The 17,661-nt window shown below is 35.3% G+C and overlaps 1 protein-coding gene across 1 annotated transcript; it reads left to right on the forward strand.

The window, feature by feature from the left end:
* Nucleotides 1-3,933: 3,933 nt before the first annotated feature.
* Nucleotides 3,934-16,631, forward strand: LOC129354491 (interferon-induced protein 44-like). The gene is made up of 8 exons (XM_055023949.1): nucleotides 3,934-4,003; nucleotides 4,267-4,308; nucleotides 6,972-7,005; nucleotides 8,849-9,047; nucleotides 9,777-9,920; nucleotides 10,983-11,154; nucleotides 14,826-14,926; nucleotides 16,193-16,631. Exons 2-8 carry the CDS (start codon nucleotides 4,269-4,271, stop codon nucleotides 16,364-16,366), a joined length of 864 nt encoding a protein of 287 aa, XP_054879924.1. The 5' UTR covers nucleotides 3,934-4,003; nucleotides 4,267-4,268; the 3' UTR covers nucleotides 16,367-16,631.
* The last annotated feature ends 1,030 nt before the right edge of the window (nucleotides 16,632-17,661 follow it).

Genomic DNA, 17,661 nt, shown 5'->3' on the forward strand with positions numbered 1-17,661 from the left:
TTCAGTAGTTGAACAACCATGTTATAATAATAATAACAATTATTATTATTCTAATGAGAATTATAATAATAAACAAATCTATTTCAGTTTTAAGCAGACTAACATGCAAGTGGTGGAGGAGGAGAGATTAAAATAGACCTAATGTACCTTATAAGATTTTCCATAACTTAAATAAAACATTGAGTTAAAACTAATCCAACTGTATGTTATAAATTGCAACAATAATAAACTCCATAAACTCAATATGCTTAAAAAGTGGAAGTTGAAAATGGCTTGAATAATTTTACACTTCAGGAAGCAAACTGATTGAAAAACCTGACAGTTTACCATTAATATGCAAAGTCCTCTAACTGGAACCGATGAAACAGTTCTAGTCTGACGGTGTATGACTGAGAGACTGCTGCAGGGCATAAAACCTCTTAATCAAAGTTACTTTCACTTGTGATTTACAAGAAGACACTTTGCAAGTTTCCATGGAAAGACAAAACATGTATGACGCTGATGATGATATTTTTATTGCTGAACACTTACTATTTGGAAAACAAGAACTCTCTTTTACCAGATTTGTGACCCTCCAATTTTCTTCAAAACATTGCTACACATCTTAGTCTGTTAGTGCCAACCTATTCATTCTGATTTTCCACAGATCAACAAATGCAAATAAATGAAGGATATCATACAAAACTTCTTCGTATGACAGATAATTTTGCCATGGACTCATTCACTAGAATTGGTTATGGAGTTAAGGACAGGATAACCAGGTCAGCTTGTATTGCTGTATCTCACTGTGACCCTGCTGGAGCACAAACAGGCTTACGTGGACACAAACACACTTAGCGTATGATTCTATATGTGCATTATTCAAAAAGTATCTGAAACATTTTAAACTGTTTTTTACTGTTCTGTATATTAATGGTTTCTGAATCTTAACTGATATAAATACAATCAAGCAGTTTTCCAAGCAGCATGTGACATGTCATAGTGGGCAGTAACACCCTTTAAGATGCACAGCAATGTTGTCAGAAAATTTAGAGCATATATGTGCATACGTACGGTAGGTGTATAAACTCTTGTTTAGTTAAAGTCTCAAAGTAACTTTCTGCAATCTTAAGATCTTGTTCAAATAAAATCATAGACACCAGATATTATCTGAACAAGTTTCAGAATATATATAATGTACAGATAAATAATACATATTAAATAATCTGACCTGATATTTTCAGCATATGTCATTCCTTTTTGTGTCCTCCCAGTCAATGTATTAGCAGGTTGCTGACTTCATGTCATGATTTTCTTCTAACAGATTTGTGATGATCCAACTGTCCCAACATCTTAACATGTTTTGCTGCTCACCATATCATTTATGTAATGGCAGTCTTCTTGACTGTCAGTCAGTGTTTACCTTCAGGATGTCCAGAGACCTTCACCTTTCTGGAGCAGGGATTGCATGTGCCCAATGTGCTGTTGAAACATTTCTAATTTTAAAAAATGTGGCTGATATCTTTGCAGAGTTGAATTGCATTAACAATCTGTTGTTTTTAACCTCTCAGTACGTTAAATTATGAATCATCTGATGTTCAAGCTATACTGAGAACAAATAAAGCTGTATTGCTTCTAATCTGAATAGTTACTGTTAATAGGCAATAGTCTATGATGATAAATTATTATGCCTCTATGTAGTCTTTTGCTGAAGTGATTTAGAAACTGAATTATACAATTAGAGATATAAGGTAAGGACTTCAGTGTACCAACATTGTTTTGACACAAGTATATTTTAAATTGAAATAAAATCTAATCAAACTCTGAGTTTTAATGAAAAAAACAAACAAAAGTGATTTAATTCAGTCCTAGCAATAATTCGCACATTCCTACTCCAAACCATTGTGATCCAGAACTATATGTTAAACAAGTTACAAACCTAATAAAAATTCACAATCAAGTCTTTTCAAAAAAGTCATTTCAGCTCCATCATAAATGTATTCTTGTTGATGCCAGTTATTAAAGTGTATCAAGTTCAACTGAGTAAATACTTTTAAAAGGAATCCCAGCAGATTGCATAAGTTTGCACCATTGACTCCTGCTGGATAACCAGTAGACAATCGTACATATTGTGTCATTAGCTTCACAGCACTTCCTCACACTAAACATGCATGACGTGACAGCAGAAAGGAGAATTCCCCTTCAACAGGAATTTCCAGAATAATCAGCTGTTGAAAGAGGAGCAGCTACTCTTAGTCTCTCGTTTTTAGTTTTGCTTTTGACTTTCAAAAGTTATTTAGTAGAACCAGGTTCTATAGCTTCTTTTAGACATTCAACTGGACATCCACAATGTATACATTGGGCAAACCTTTGCTTCAAGACTCCAAAATAAATTAATAACATAAAATCAAGTTTACAAGGAAGACAGTTTAAATATAAATATTTGCAACATAAAGATTAGCGCGATGTTTTTCAGTCTTATGGCATCAGGAATTAAGATGTTATCGAATCTGTTCTCCATTTGAATCTGCTGTACATTTTGCCAAAGGGCAGCAGGGAGAACAAATTGTGGTTAGCGTGGATGGTGATTGTCAGAACCCTGGGCAAGCAGCAATGTCAGTTGGAACCATGAAATGCTTGACGTTGCAAGTATTCTATGCTGGCAAGTCATGGATGATACTTTCTGCTGTTCACACCAGTCTCTCTACACCAGAGGTCTTCATCTCCAGCCCTGAAGGCAGCTGACTTGCAACTTTTAGAAGAGTCTTTGCTCAATCAGATCATTAGCAAGACTCTGGATAACTTAATTGAAAGCTCAGGAGGTAATCCTCCTCAGTATCAAAAAAGCATAACCATCTCTACAAACCAGATGAATTGTATCTTAATAAACCTGGATCCAAATTATTCACATCAAACTTTTACTGTACTGTGAATCAAACACAGCCCACCAAGAAGCAAGCAGAGGAGCCAGACAAGGAACTCTACATCATCACAAGGGTTCCACCAGTCTGAGTGACTGGTGAGCTCCACCTACAAATTTCTTCTATCTATACTCCATCTCCTGCTTCAGTTATTACAGCAGAAAATTAGTGATTAGGCCCAAAATTTGGTTGTACTGATGGGCTCTGACCTGAACCTTCAGAGCCATGTAAAGACAGTCCCAAAGTCAGCCTTCTATCGCCTGAAGAACATCTCCAGGATTAAAGGACTAATGGCTCAGCCAGATCTAGAGGATCTCAGTGCATTTATCTTTTGTTGCATTGATTACTGCAACAGTATCTTCACAGGTCTGCCTAAAAAAATTAATCCTTCAACTGCAGCTGATCCAGAACGCTGTTGCTGGAGTTCTCACTAAAACCAGGAAGATAGAGCACAAAACATCAGTTTTAAAGTCCCTACACTGGCTCCCTGTAGTTCAAAGAATAAACAATAAAATACTGCTGGTAGTTTATAAATCACTGAACGGATTAGCATCACATTAAACATCTGCTGTTGTATCAACCATCCAGAACCTCTCAGGTTTGGTTCTGATCTGCATCCCCAGAACCAATGGAGAAGCAGCTTTCAGCTTCTAAGCACCACAAATGTGGAACAAACTTCTAGAAAACTGCAAAGCCGCTGAAATCCTGAGTTCCTTTAAATCTAGACTAAAAACACAGCTGTTTGGAGTTGCTTTTGAACCATACCTGGAACACTGATTAATTCTAGTCTTAATTCTAATATTTGATCATTATTTTTTGACAAATTGATGATGGTATTTGACTAAATAGGTTTCTTGCTTGTTTACGGTTCTCAACAGATTTCTTTTTACTGTGTTACGTTTTCAACCTTAATGGTGAAATGTGCTATGTAAATAAACTTGACTTGCCATCTGCCATGACTCACTGGGGTGGGGCTCATATTAGGAAAAGTGAAAGTAAGTTGGACCAAGAATATATTTATTGTTGTAGGAGTGTTTCAGTTGTTCACTGAAAAGAAGCTGTGTTTGTCTCTACCTGAAGTTAGAAGAGTCTGCACTGTAAAAGTAAGCTGCTTTTTTTTTTATTTTAGAACTTAGTTTGCTTGATAAAAATGAATTCTGAATATCAAATTTGTGACACTATCACTGGGTTTGAAACTGCCACTTTTCAGTTATACAGACTCTAAAAATGTAGACAAATTAGTATTGATGTTTAGTGCTACACCATTATCATTACTATTGAATTTATTAAAAATGTTAGATTAAAATGTTCAATATATGTTGTCAACATTCAATTTCATTTAACTCGAGATATTTTTGTATTTCAGATATGTTCCTTTCAAGTATCTGGAATTATTTTTTTCCACAAAGTAAGTTTGCTTATGATTTGAATATTTTTGATAAACTATGGTTGCAGATAGAGTGGGAAGGGATGGTGTCTATGCAGCAATATGTTGTGTAATAACAACGGCATTATAACAAGCAGTTCTAGGAGTTTATTTCAGTTTTTATTTGTAAACATTTTTGTGACATTAAACAATAACATGTTTTTCTGAACTGAGACGGAATAAATTTCAACCCATCCACTGATGGAGTTTTACAAACCTCTGACTCAGTGATTGTAGTAGACAACATAGAAGCATAAAATTGTATGTCATCACCAAAGATGTTGTAAAGCTGTACAGCATACTCTGATCCAGAAGAATCATATGGATAGTGATACTCAACCTTGGTCCTCAGGACCCAAAGTTCTTCATGTGTAGATGTGTCTTTGCCCAACTTCAGCAATTATACTCCAAGCATGTGAGAACCAAGGTGAAGCTGATTTCCCACTGTATCCACTTTTTAGTGAGTTTAATCTTCTTTTTTAAGGCTGCCATTTTAACATGCTTAAAACCCTAAAATGGCATCTTGGGATGCCTAATATGGCAGAACCTGCAGTGGTCAGATTTCTTTCCACCCTGCTTCCATTATTGAGCTTAATCTCACTGGCTTAGACTGCAATATCCAGACTTGACCATGTTTTAGGTTTCAGAAACAATGCACATTTAACATTTTTGTTATTTTGGCAAAGCACTTCAATGCAGTGGGGCATCAGTTTTGTAGTTATGTGGTAACAGCATAATGAATGCAATGTCTTTGTGAATAATTTTTCTTTATTTCTTTTTTTTAACTGAACTGAAACAACTTGATTAAAACTAAAAATAATGTTATTTGTAATTATAGAGTAAGTACAGAAACAAAAGTATAAATGCATGGAGCAAGCACCGAAAGAGTTCAGGAATACGGAGCTCCTAGGGGACATGGGGATTTATTTTCTTTTGCGTTCCCTCGCAAAACTTTTACGTTGACGTACGTACTGATCAGTTATGCGGCATAATTGAATAGCCTACTGTAAGCCTTTCTTCCGGTGGCCGCTGTACGTTTTGCTTTAATATAAGGTTATGCGAGGTTTTTTCATGAATGTTCATATCTCCTTCAGAAATATCTTTTGCGGGGTAATCAGTCATCTGACAGTTTTGATTGTATCTGTTGTGTTCGTAGTCTGAATGGTTTAAAGGGCTGTTTTCATGTTCAGCTCCGTCTCAACATAAACATGCAGTGAATAAATTGATTTTCAATCAGTTTCTGCACCAAAGACTTAATAATAAACATAATAATAAACATGTTTTATTATAATAAAACACGGCAAACTAATGGTGTTAAATAGTCGCACTGATAACTCGGGGAATCTCATCTGTCCGTGTATCAATCAATACCCAAACCATTTCTTTGTTCTGTCACAATTATAGATTTATTCCATTTTGATTACCAGGCTCCAAACTTTGCAAAGACTGACCTCCCCGCTCACCGCTTCCTCACACACACAAAGCCAGTAGGATAGCGATCTTCCATTCATACTTGATGACGTCACGCCCACGTCGACACACACACCACCACCCGTGTCACAGCCGTGTGCTGCTGTCTATCGATTAATTACTTATTTCATTCATACGGCTCTTATAGAGCCTCAGTGAAAACGTGTTATTATTATTAACACTTTAGTGCAAAACACTGATTGAAAATCGATTTATTTACTGCATGTTTAAGATGGAAGGGCACTGAAAGCAGAACCTTGAACTATTAAGACTACAAATACAACAGAGACGCAATCGAAACTGTCAGATGACTATTTACCCCACGATAATAACTCAGAAATAATCCAAATTAGAATGTATTTTTATTTTTTTGGTGGCTTTTTATCTTAAAGGAAAAGATATAAAACTTCAGATATTTCACAAAGCGATATTAACATTCATGGAAAAACCTCACATAACCTCATATTAAAGCAGAAAGTACAGCGGTCACCAGGCTTACAGTATTCAAATATGCTGCATACAGTATTGTGAGGGGACGCAAAAGAAAAAAAATTCCCGATGTTCCCTAGGGAGAATTGTACAGGAACACAAATTTCTGGGATATGAAATATTATATCAAATAAAGCCAAGCAGTTGGGTAAACAGAAAGCACTGCTTAACCAACGTGTTTTCTGTTTACATAAAAGTACTGGTTTAACTGTGCTGTTAAGCCAGTACTGTTCCCCAGTTTCACCTACCACAGTTACTGTGCAAAGATATGAAGCAACAATTATGCACTTTACAGCAATTAATTAATTAAACTGCAAAATAGAGCGATAAATATCAAAAAGGTTGGCCACCTGGGTCACACTAACCCATTATTTATACATTTCAAATTATTACATTTCACTGATTTGATAAATTAACAAGCAGTGTTCAAATTCAAAGATCAAAACTACAAAAATAAAATTTGAGTTTCTGAAACTGCGGTGTGAAACTGGAACAATTTTACTGCGAAATTATAGCAATGTCCAAACATTAAACTTGAACAATTAAATTCAAGTTTAATTACTCTATAAGAAAATGATCTACACTACATAAGGAAATTATTTTGATATCTTATGTTATTGTTGTTATAGCATTATTATAAATGCTTTTATTATAAAATATAGTTTTTTAACATTTGTTTTTGTCAGAATATTGTGAAGAATGGAGGAAAATAACATGGGGGTAAGTGCATTTTGACAAGTCACCTTTTCAACATCACAAAGATGATGTATGTCACCTTTACCCAAGTACAAATGGGAAATTTCTACTTTCAATGTGTGCTTTTCTACACATTTTCTGCTGTTTAAAAAGAATCATAAAAATTTAAGGAAGGGGATTAAGGAAAATTTAATACAAATTTATCTGTAGTTAAAGCCAGATATTTATATACACCAAATAAAAAGACACAAAATGAGATGAAAAGAGATGATTTCAGGTCTGCTAAATTATGGTTATTCCATTCCTAGCCTTAATGCATGTGTTCCTGGCACATGCATTAAGGCTACTCCTGATTAAGGATGAAACAGAGTGGACAGTGAGCAGGCAGGAGGTGTGTCGCGGTGAGAGTCGCAGTACCATTTCTTATCGGGATATCTGGTTCTGATCCACAGCGGTTGAACCAACTCTGGCTGCTTGTAGTGAACCAAGTCCACCTCGCTGCAGCAAACAGGAAGGGTTGGGGTCAGACCACTGTCAGTCTCAGACTTTATTTGGAATTGCGACCATTGCACTCCGGAAGTGAAGGGGGCAAGCGGGTGACCGCATTACCAATGCGGTCACCCGTTTTTATTCCTTTTGAAATCTGTGATATATCTTCACCTTTAGGAAGGATTTTCACTCTCAACATGTATTGGAATGTCTCTCTTTTATTTACTTCTGCACAGCTCACAGATTTAAACAAATTCTGTAGCTTTCTGTACTTCTAAATCTTTTTTCATTGCATCTTTTTGGGTCTACTATTGCCTTTTGAATTTTATTAGTCTAAGTAATACCAGATCAGGTAATGAGCTATTTCAAACTCTATTCTCCATGGTTGCTTCTCTACTTCCAGCTCTCTCTTAAAGCTAGGTTTGTAGTTGAATCATTAAGCTTCATGTCAAGGTGTGCTTGCCAGTTCGTCCATGTCTCAACGCATTGGTCATGCACCTCCAACTTCAGTGTAAATTGCACCGCTACCTTTCACTCAAACTGGATGATTTGGAAGGTGTTCTTGAAGATCAGCTTTGCTTGTACTGGCACCTCAATGAACTCATTTATGGAGAATATAAAATCCACCACTGTTGCTCAGTTTGTGTGCGTTCAGTGGACAAACCCAGCATTGAACTTGAGACGTGTATTAACTGTACTAATTAAATATTTAGTTAGGAGTTAAATATTTACTTTACAAATTAAATATATAGTTCCTAATTAAATGTTTCAGTCTGAGCTTGCCAAAAAGCAGAAGTATAATATCAAAATAAAAGCCAGGTTTTGCAGCTGCAATATAAACTTTGCTGATGGCAGGTCTGAATCATTGCTAAGTAATCGTTCTTTCCTCCTGACATTTCAAACGTGTTAGCTGAAAACATAAAATGTGCCCAGCTTTTATTTTGATATTCTACTTCTACGTTTCAGCAAAGTAATTTGCACATTAGCTAAAGTTTTAGCTATAAGCTAAATATTATATTTGACTAGCCACCCAAAATATTTAGTTAGCAATTTAAATATTTAGTTAGCAAAATGACATTTAACTTTGAACCAAAGATTTAGTTGGAAATCTATATATTTAGCTTGACCTTAAAATTTTGTTTACATATATAATATGTAAACTAAATGTTTAGCATGTGAATTAAATATTTAGTTTGGAACTCTGACAGAAATGTCAATTCTGTCAGGACGACAAAAAATCAACAGAGACTGATTTTCAGTACTTTGCGGACATAAATAAGATGTCCTCTTCCAAGACCTTTCGACAATTTTTAAAATACATATTCCAGTCAAAAATATATGGTTTGTTCTTTAATGGTATATTTGCTTTTCTGACCAGGAACAACCAGGCTGATCTCAGATTTGTTAAAAACTACAGACCTCAAGTCAAGAATCGGACCCTCCGGATTCTTCTGCATGGACCACAGGGCGCTGGAAAGTCCAGTTTCATCAACTCAGTCCAGAGTGTCCTAATGGGCCGAATTTACTCTCAGGCTTTGGCAAATAACTACGCAACCGGCGGAAGTTTTACTAATGATGTAAAAAAAAAAATAATTCACTAATTTAAAAAAGAAATTCTTTCAAAATTCTTTGTTCATTTTGTGAATAGTGTGCAAACAATTCAAACTCACTCAATGATGACTATGACAGGTTTTTTTTTGAAAGATAAACTCCTGGACAGCTAATGTGTGAAAGGCATTAAAGTCTTATTCTATTATTAGTTTTAGACTTTTATTTGTATAATTATTTTGTGACTTCTAAAAGCCTAATCAGAAAGTGGTTCTGAAAATTAACTTTTGACTAGAGGGCCAATCAAAAGGACAACTGTTCCTTTTAATTTTAGAGTTTTTTGTCTTTTCCCTTGCTTGAATAAATTTAGATAAATGATGTACAAATGATATACATTAAAGTTTTCAATTTCACTTCTTTAATTGATTACTAATTTGTTGCAGGTCAAATCAGACTTTATTAAATACAATTATTTCCTAGTCCTGAGTAGCAGCAATTTAAAATTACATGTCTTGTACCACGATGGGAAGAACTACAAGTTAAAACTAGAACATTTGTGACTCACTTTGCTAGTTAGACCAGGTATAACAGACACTCAACTCATTAGAAATTCATGGAGCATTCTCAAATGCTTCTGAGAGATGATAGATTCACAGTGATTTCATCTTGCCTAAAGGATCACCTTGAAGCACAATCTTTCAGTTGTGCTTCAAAAACATTATTTCATAAATATGCTTTTCTCCATTTGCATTTTACAGTACTCAACTTATAAAGAGAGAAAAGCAGACGGGTCATTCTACCCGTTTGTTTTCTCTGACATCATGGGTCTGAGCGAAGGAGAAGAAGCCTTGGAGGAAGATGTCAAACTGGTTTTAAGGGGACATGTGAAGGAAGGTTACACGGTAAACTACTGTTTCCGCCATCCATTGTCAACATTTATCTATCCTTGGAGTGCTGCAAGGAGAACTGTTGCTATCTTCAGCAGTCATTCCAGCAAGAGCCCCGGTCCACTGAAGAGGTCACTAGTCTGTCATAAGGCAACAAAGGGACAATTTGTGGTGAAAATTTTAATTCACCACAAATATGTACACCCACTCATAATATAAGGCCAGTTAGAAACCAATTAATCCAACATGCATCAAAAAGATGCATGTTGTGAGAGTTTCCATTTGGAGAAAATCAAAATATCTAGGGCAGGGGAAGTGAACCAGTTCAGTATTTAGAGCCAAATTAAAGTCATCACATTACCACATCAAAGCAACCCTTTCACATGCGTATCAGTGAAAACAAGGCAATGATTAGATTTGTTTAAGTGTAGCAAAAATTCATTCATAGACAAATTCACAGATATTGATTCAAAAAAACTTATTCACAGAAAACTTTTGAGCTCCATCTGGGCAAAGTGCCAGATGTGGAAATGTCTCATACACGACCTCTGGGAAAAGGTTCAGCAGCTTCAAATGCAGAACCACCAGATTCCACAACAGCTTCGTCCCTCATGCCATAAGATTACTAAACTGCCACTAATTTAATCTTTTATTATAAATATTTATATTAATACCTTTATTTATTTGCTCATTTATTATTATTTAAGCCTTGCAACAAAATTTCTTTTAATTTGTACATTTTTAAACAACATGAACGACAATAAACTCTTTGTACATCTTGAACCACTTGAAGTACATGCAAATGGTTGGTGTCTTTGTAAAGGCAACAAATTAAAATTTTTGGCTGTGCAGTCCAATGTATTGTTCTGGTAACTAGGACTAAAATAACAAAGTTTCAGTAACCTTCTCCAAAATGACCAGTCCTTGTTTCTGAAAAAAAAAAAGTGTTAACAACTGCATGCAGCCAGCAAATGTTACTGAATTTTCTGACTGCATGCATACATACACATGCATGTTATTTAAAATATATTTTGTGCTTTTATTGCAACATTTTATATCCTTTTTTTTTTTTTTCAGTTCGACCCAGACAAACAGTTGTGTCAGGGCGACAAATTCTATCAGGAAACTCCAAATGCCAATGACAAAGTTTCACGCTTTATCTGCGTAATTCCTGCAGATAAAATAGAGATGACAAGTGATGAAGTTGTGGATCAGATAAGGCGCATCAGAGAGGATGCCAGCAGCCTGCGTAAGTCCAGAAATATTATTTCTTGTGTATTTGCAATTTTACGCTGTTAAGACTTACAAGAAAAACTTACGTTGAACATAAATATGGATGAGAAAATGCAAACACTCAATAATGTACAAAACACTGTCAAGTGACATTAGATTTAGCTGACAGTCATACTTCACAGATTGTTGCACAAGATTATCCAAATGTATCAACTGGGAAAATTAAAAAGTTATTATGTCATTATTATTATTTCAAGTAATGTCATTCTGCTAATTAAGCCTCTCAGATTTGTCTCTTCTTTGTCTGTTTGTAGACCTTGAATAGATTGCCCCCAATAGTGATGTTCTTATCTAGTCAAATGTCTCAGACCTTATTAACGCACATGAAAAAGGCTTTTTCAGAGTCCTGTGTCAAGATGAGGTGATTACTGTATGTTGGTGAGTGTTCAGTCAGTGTGAAGCAAGAAAAAAGATGGAAGCAATGATGGGTTGGCAGAAAGCAAACAGGCAACATTCTATTACATTTTTCTTGTAATAATGTGCTACTTAAGTATCTAAACATTCTAACGGACAATGTTTCGACCTTATTTTGTATTTATTTTCAAGTATATTACGTGTGTTTATTATCATTAGTGTCAGAGACCAAGTAAAGGGGACATTACGGTTCATAGAACTAGGAAGACCAAGCCCCATAGGGCAGCTCTGGTGTCAGAGGTTGAGTTCAACTGATTGTTCAGGTTCAAAGTTGTTGCTTTTAGAAAAATATGGCCGTTTTCTTAAAGGTTTCATTTTATTACTTTTGCATGCTTCTTGTGAAGAAGCAGTGCAGGCGGATAAGTTTCTCGGCTGTCTGTCTCTGGTCTGCTCACTAGCTTTTTCAGGCTGAATACAGAAGTGATTTCATGGAAATAACACAGGAACGGTTCCCTTATTTACCATCCATCTCCCCCCTGTAATTTTAGGCTGAAAAAGCTGATTTGGAGTGAAATGAAGGCTGCAAACTTTGCTTTGCGGCCTTCGTATTCATAGCTTTAACTGGAAGCGACGAATATTTACAAGCAACTTTCACCTTAATTCAGGACGCTTGGAAATCTGTGAAATCTTAAAATCCTGTTATATTTGGAAGATAACGATGTTCATGATATTGTTTTATTTGCTTCTGAAATATGACTTTGTCTAAGTCCACCTTGCTGCAGCAAACGGAAGGGGCGGGACAGACCACTGTCAGTCTCATACCTTATTTGGAAATGGGACCATTGCACTCCGGAAGTGAAGGGGGCGCTATTTCCTATATTATTTGCAGTGTCCCATTTTATTTTCTTTTGAAATCTGATATATCTTTATCTTTAGGAAGGCGTTTCACTCTCAGCATGTATTTGCACTTCTCTCTTTTATTTTCTTCAGCGTAGCTCCCAGTTTTAAACAAATTGTGTAGCTTTCTGTGGACTTCTAAAACTGCTCCTTAGTCGCATCTTTTCGGGCCTGATACAGCCAAAGACACCAAAACGTCTCTGATGTTCCAAACACAAAACATAAAACCTGATGAACATTTAAACATTTGAGATGATCTGATCACTGAAACCTCTGAGACAGAGGGCGATGGTAACTCAACTATATAATTACATTACTAAATCAGAATACCACAAAGTCTTTATTATTTTTTTTATCAATTCCAGTATTACTGGCATTGTAAGAAATAAATTATAAAACTCCATGTTTTTTTCATTTTCTTAAGGATGTAAAGCCATTTAAATGACATAAACAAGATATTTATATTTTATAACTAATATCTATATAGAGCTATCAATTGTAGGAGGAATAAATTAAATGACACATGAAAAGCAACAAGATCAACTATGATAAAAATACCAAATATAATGTAAACATAAGAAACTTAATTGAGCAAAAGTCAATAAACAAATGAATTAAGTTCACAGAAGAATCACAAACCTGGTTGTTACAAATGGGATTGTTAAAGAGATGCAACAAAATTCACATTTTTACTTATGTGGTGCCATATGTTATTGTGAGAGATTTGTTTGTTGGTGAGTCTTATATACAGTATAGGAAAAAATAAGATGAAACTATTTAGTCTACCGAGGTGGAAATTTTTCTTTGACTCTAAAAACTATAAATAAAACATTCATAGAATCACAATATCAACAATTTGTACATAAAGTAAAACACTTAGCAAGCTACAGGTAAATGTTATCGTTTAGTTTTATTAAAAATTATTCTTGCACTGTCAATAAATGACTCATAATCAATGTTCTTAGGCATCAGAGGGAAATAGTAAACACCTTCATGAGCTCAGAGGGTCAAACTGATGAATAGAGGATGGATGCTCTCTGATAAAATATTCCTTCCATCTTCCATGTTCTTTCAGCGAACAGTTGAGACAGTTGTATTACCCACTATTCAAAGTATTTTTAGTTTGTTATTCTGCAGCTCATGTGACCCAACCAGCTGAGGAGATGAAAAGTTAAAACACTCAACATTGTCTTCTACACAATTTGTAGTTGTCTAACCCTAAGATCTCTGCGTCTTCTTAAAAAAATAGTCTTAAGCTTCTTAAGCTGTTACCCGCGCGACCCGACTCCGGATAAGCGGCAGACAATGTATGGATCGATGAAAAAATAGTCAACCCTTCCTTAAGGTTAAGCTAGATCACAAATATCCAAAGAAAATAAAAATTTGAGATCGCAGACAATATAGGAAATAGTGCCCCTTCAGTTCCAGAGTGCAATGGTCACATTTCCAAATAAACTATGAGCCATATTTTGCTCATGTGGATGTGATGTCAGCACCGTAACGTGCAAAGAGCCCATATTCACATAGTGAATTAAAATATTCCTCCAATGGAGTTTGGCATAGACTGTTGGCTCTATCAATCCATCTCTGTTGTCCCCATCAAGAATTAGAAATCAGTGTGATAACTGGAGTACCAGATAAAAGCTCTTTTACAAAATGTTATTTTTTAATAATTCTTCTGAAATTAATGTTTTACCCTATAATATTATTTTCAAAACATTTTTCTTTATCTAATATAAATGTTTCAGCTGAGGAATATTTGAATTAATAAAAAAAGAAGCTTTTATTGGTTTCTACTGCCAATGTTCTGTAATCTGCCGTCTTGGCCAGAATAATTATCTTGCCAAAGAGACATTTCATCTAAATGCGACTTTCCTGGTAAAATAAAGATTAAATAAATAAATTGGCTATATTCCATTTTGTTTTTAGGGCTAACCATTCCAGGTAAACTGTTAAATTGTTATGAAAGGTTGAAGGCTCAGTCGATAAAGGTGGGATACACAGGGTTGGGTTCAAAACCTGAGAAGAGATAACCTGAAAGTTAACTACTCACTTTTATTCTGTGCTGTTTGAAATGTTAAGACAAACTTTTATTTGACAGTTAATGTGAAATATTCTAGTTACAATTTTTTCTTTCTTGAAAATCAGTTTTAAATTCACATATTTTGCTTTAAACGTTCTGGTACTAAATTATGTGCTTGAAGGGGTCTATTTTCTTTCACCATATTTGTATATTTTTAGTTGCATTTAAAACAACATAAATTAAATTTCTTCAGACCTTTTTCATTTAAATGAAAACATATCAGCCCTTCTGATGGCATACATTTCATATCAAATGTTGCCTAATTTTCTTTTCTGTTTATTATTTTCGGGCAGACATTCCTCAGATTGCTATAATCACCAAAATTGATGAACTCGATCCCGATCTGCAAAAGGATGTAAAGAAGGTCTACAAGCTCAAAAGCATAAAGGAAAAGGTTTGCTTAATTACCTTCTTTATAGGTATTTATAATAATGTGGAAAAACTTAATATATTGTAATGAAAAATGCATGAGTCACTGCCATGTGATTGACTGATTCAACATTACCTTAATGAGCAGTTGGACAGATGTACATAAAGTGGGATGTATTACATCAAGACAGTTTCTAATTTTTAGTGTAAACCATTTCCTTACACAAAATTTCGAATGGTTTAATGTTTGTAAAAAGTTTTAATTCAACAGTGTTTTATAATTTCACACCACAGACTGAAATTAATAAAAGTTTTTGTTGTGGTCTTATAGAGGCAGTGTTGTGTAAAAGGTTTTTTTTAAAACTTTACATCATATTATGTTATTTCCTCATGAAAAGCACACCTGTAATGTCGATTTATTTTTTTATCCATGTTTGAGAAATCTTTTAATCTCCATGGCAACGACTCAGCTGAGCAAAACACCTGGATGGACCTAGCCCCTTCTTCTCAGTGCTGTAGTTTCCAAATTTCTGCTTCTGCCTCAAAGAGCAGTCCTTATATGTGTTTAATATTTATAAAATATTCTACAAAATTTCCTTTTGTAGAATGTTTTCATAATAGTACAATTCTTTTAGTTTTGATCTATGGCCTCCATTTTGCACTTCTATCTCTATCTAGTTATTTTTTCTTTAAAATTGGTTACCCATCCATCCATCCATCCATCATCCATCCATCCATCCATCCATCCATCCATCCATCCATCCATCCATCCATCCATCCATCCATCCATCCATCCATCCATCCATCCATCCATCCATCCATCCATCCATCCATCCATCCATCCATCCATCCATCCATCCATCCATCCATCCATCCATCCATCCATCCATCCATCCATCCATCCATCCATCCATCCATCCATCCATCCATCCATCCATCCATCCATCCATCCATCCATCCATCCATCATCCATCCATCCATCCATCCATCCATCCATCCATCCATCCATCCATCCATCCATCCATCCATCCATCCATCATCCATCCATCCATCCTCCGGTCACCTTTCTCCCTAACGGGGTCGGGAGGTGCTGGTGCCTATCTCCAGCTGCGTTCTGGGCGAGAGGCGGGGTATCGTGGACAGGTCGCCAGTCTGTCGCAGAAAATTGGTTACACATATCCATTTTTAGATGTTTATGTTGAATGTGTGGACCCCAGGGAGAATAGATACAAGGAACTGCTAAGAAAGAGGATACAAATAAAAGAATAAATGTTTTATTTTTCTCCTGTAGATGCAGAAATTCAGCTCTCTTGTTGGTATTCCCATGAACCGCATCTTCCCTGTGAAGAACTACCATGAAGAAATTGACATGAACACAGACGTCGACTCACTGATCCTCAGCGCAATGAGACATATTCTCAACTGTGGAAATGACTGCATCAACTTCCACCACAACCGTGCTTGATCTTCTTGAAATATATTTGTTTTCTTTTCACTGCTTGCCCCCACATAATGTCAAATTTATGTTCATTTTTCAGCCTTTCTATATTTACAAAACTATTAAAATCAAATGGGTATGAAGCTGTCTGCAGCATTTAAATCTCACTTTTATATAAAACATAAGCTTTTTAATGAGCTACTTAGAATTCTTCCATGAATCATGTTTTGTTGTATTTCATATCAGTAGACAAATTATTTTAAAATTAAACCTTTAGCTCTTTTACTATGAAATGTTTCCCAGCATATCCACACTGATATTTAATCACAATAAATATGCTTTAAAACTTCAGTTTAGTGTGATCCTTACTTACATACAGCTATATTTTCTTAGATTTACAGATTTAGATTAAATGTGATACTTAAGCATCAACATTCCTTCATCGGTTTCAACACAATGTGAATTCTCAAAGACCTGAAAATGCAGATTTTTATACTACTTAAATATACATTTGGATTTATAATATAATGCAAAATAGACCATAGTAATGGGCAGGTTGCAGATGCAATAAGATGCAATAAAGTACAGCAGTTCAAGACAAACTCACTTGAATGACTGAATATTTGTAATTTTAAAACAAAATATTTCTGGAGCCAAATGTAGCTTAGTGTTTCCCAACCTTGATCCTTAAGGCACACAGCCCTCATGTTTAAATATTTTCCTGCTTAAACAAAACAAAGTCAGATGACTGGCGTAAAAGTCCATCAATCAGCCATCAATTGAATTCAGGTATGCTAAAAAAAGAAAAACACCTCAAATCTGAAGGGCAATAGGTCTTAAGGATCAAGGCACTGGAGAGACAGACAGAAAGAGAGAGAGTAAAACTGATTGAACATGCTGGAGAAAAATTGGTGGAGAGAGCAAGAAAGATTGATCCATCCATCTGTAATTCAGGGTTCAGCAGCTGCACCTGGTTGCCAAATTGCTTTGGTGACAGCAAATTTCAGCAAGTCATATCACTTCCTGTTTTCTCACTTCCTCTGAGACTGTGAGACCTGTTAGAAAGGCTTTTGAATTTTCAAACCTTTCTGCACACAATCAGTGTTACAGCTAAATCTGTTACCTCAGCATCATACCAACCACACCAGATGCCCATGTGAATTCAAGCTTTGGACCAATTTATATTTTGAAAATCAGGGTGACATTTTTTGGATAATTTCATTTCCCTGTGAAATCTCTGATGGTGAGCTACCCTTGATTAAAATTTTATTTTTTGGGGAGCCTGCCTGAGTTGTTAGGAACTGTGGACTAAGCTATGGACC

This window comes from Poeciliopsis prolifica, unplaced genomic scaffold, assembly GCF_027474105.1.
Source record: "Poeciliopsis prolifica strain line A6 unplaced genomic scaffold, Auburn_PproV2 SCAFFOLD111, whole genome shotgun sequence".
In the NCBI taxonomy this organism is placed as follows: Eukaryota; Metazoa; Chordata; class Actinopteri; order Cyprinodontiformes; family Poeciliidae; genus Poeciliopsis; species Poeciliopsis prolifica.

What these genes read in the sequence shown, in the direction of transcription:
- LOC129354491 (XM_055023949.1), top strand. Translation starts at nt 4,269, where the DNA reads ATGTTCCTTTCAAGTATCTGGAATTATTTTTTTCCACAAA. An exon ending in GAATTATTTTTTTCCACAAA is followed by an intron (nt 4,309 to 6,971) that starts GTAAGTTTGCTT and finishes TGTTTTTGTCAG; the next exon opens with AATATTGTGAAGAATGGAGG. An exon ending in AGAGGATGCCAGCAGCCTGC is followed by an intron (nt 11,155 to 14,825) that starts GTAAGTCCAGAA and finishes ATTTTCGGGCAG; the next exon opens with ACATTCCTCAGATTGCTATA.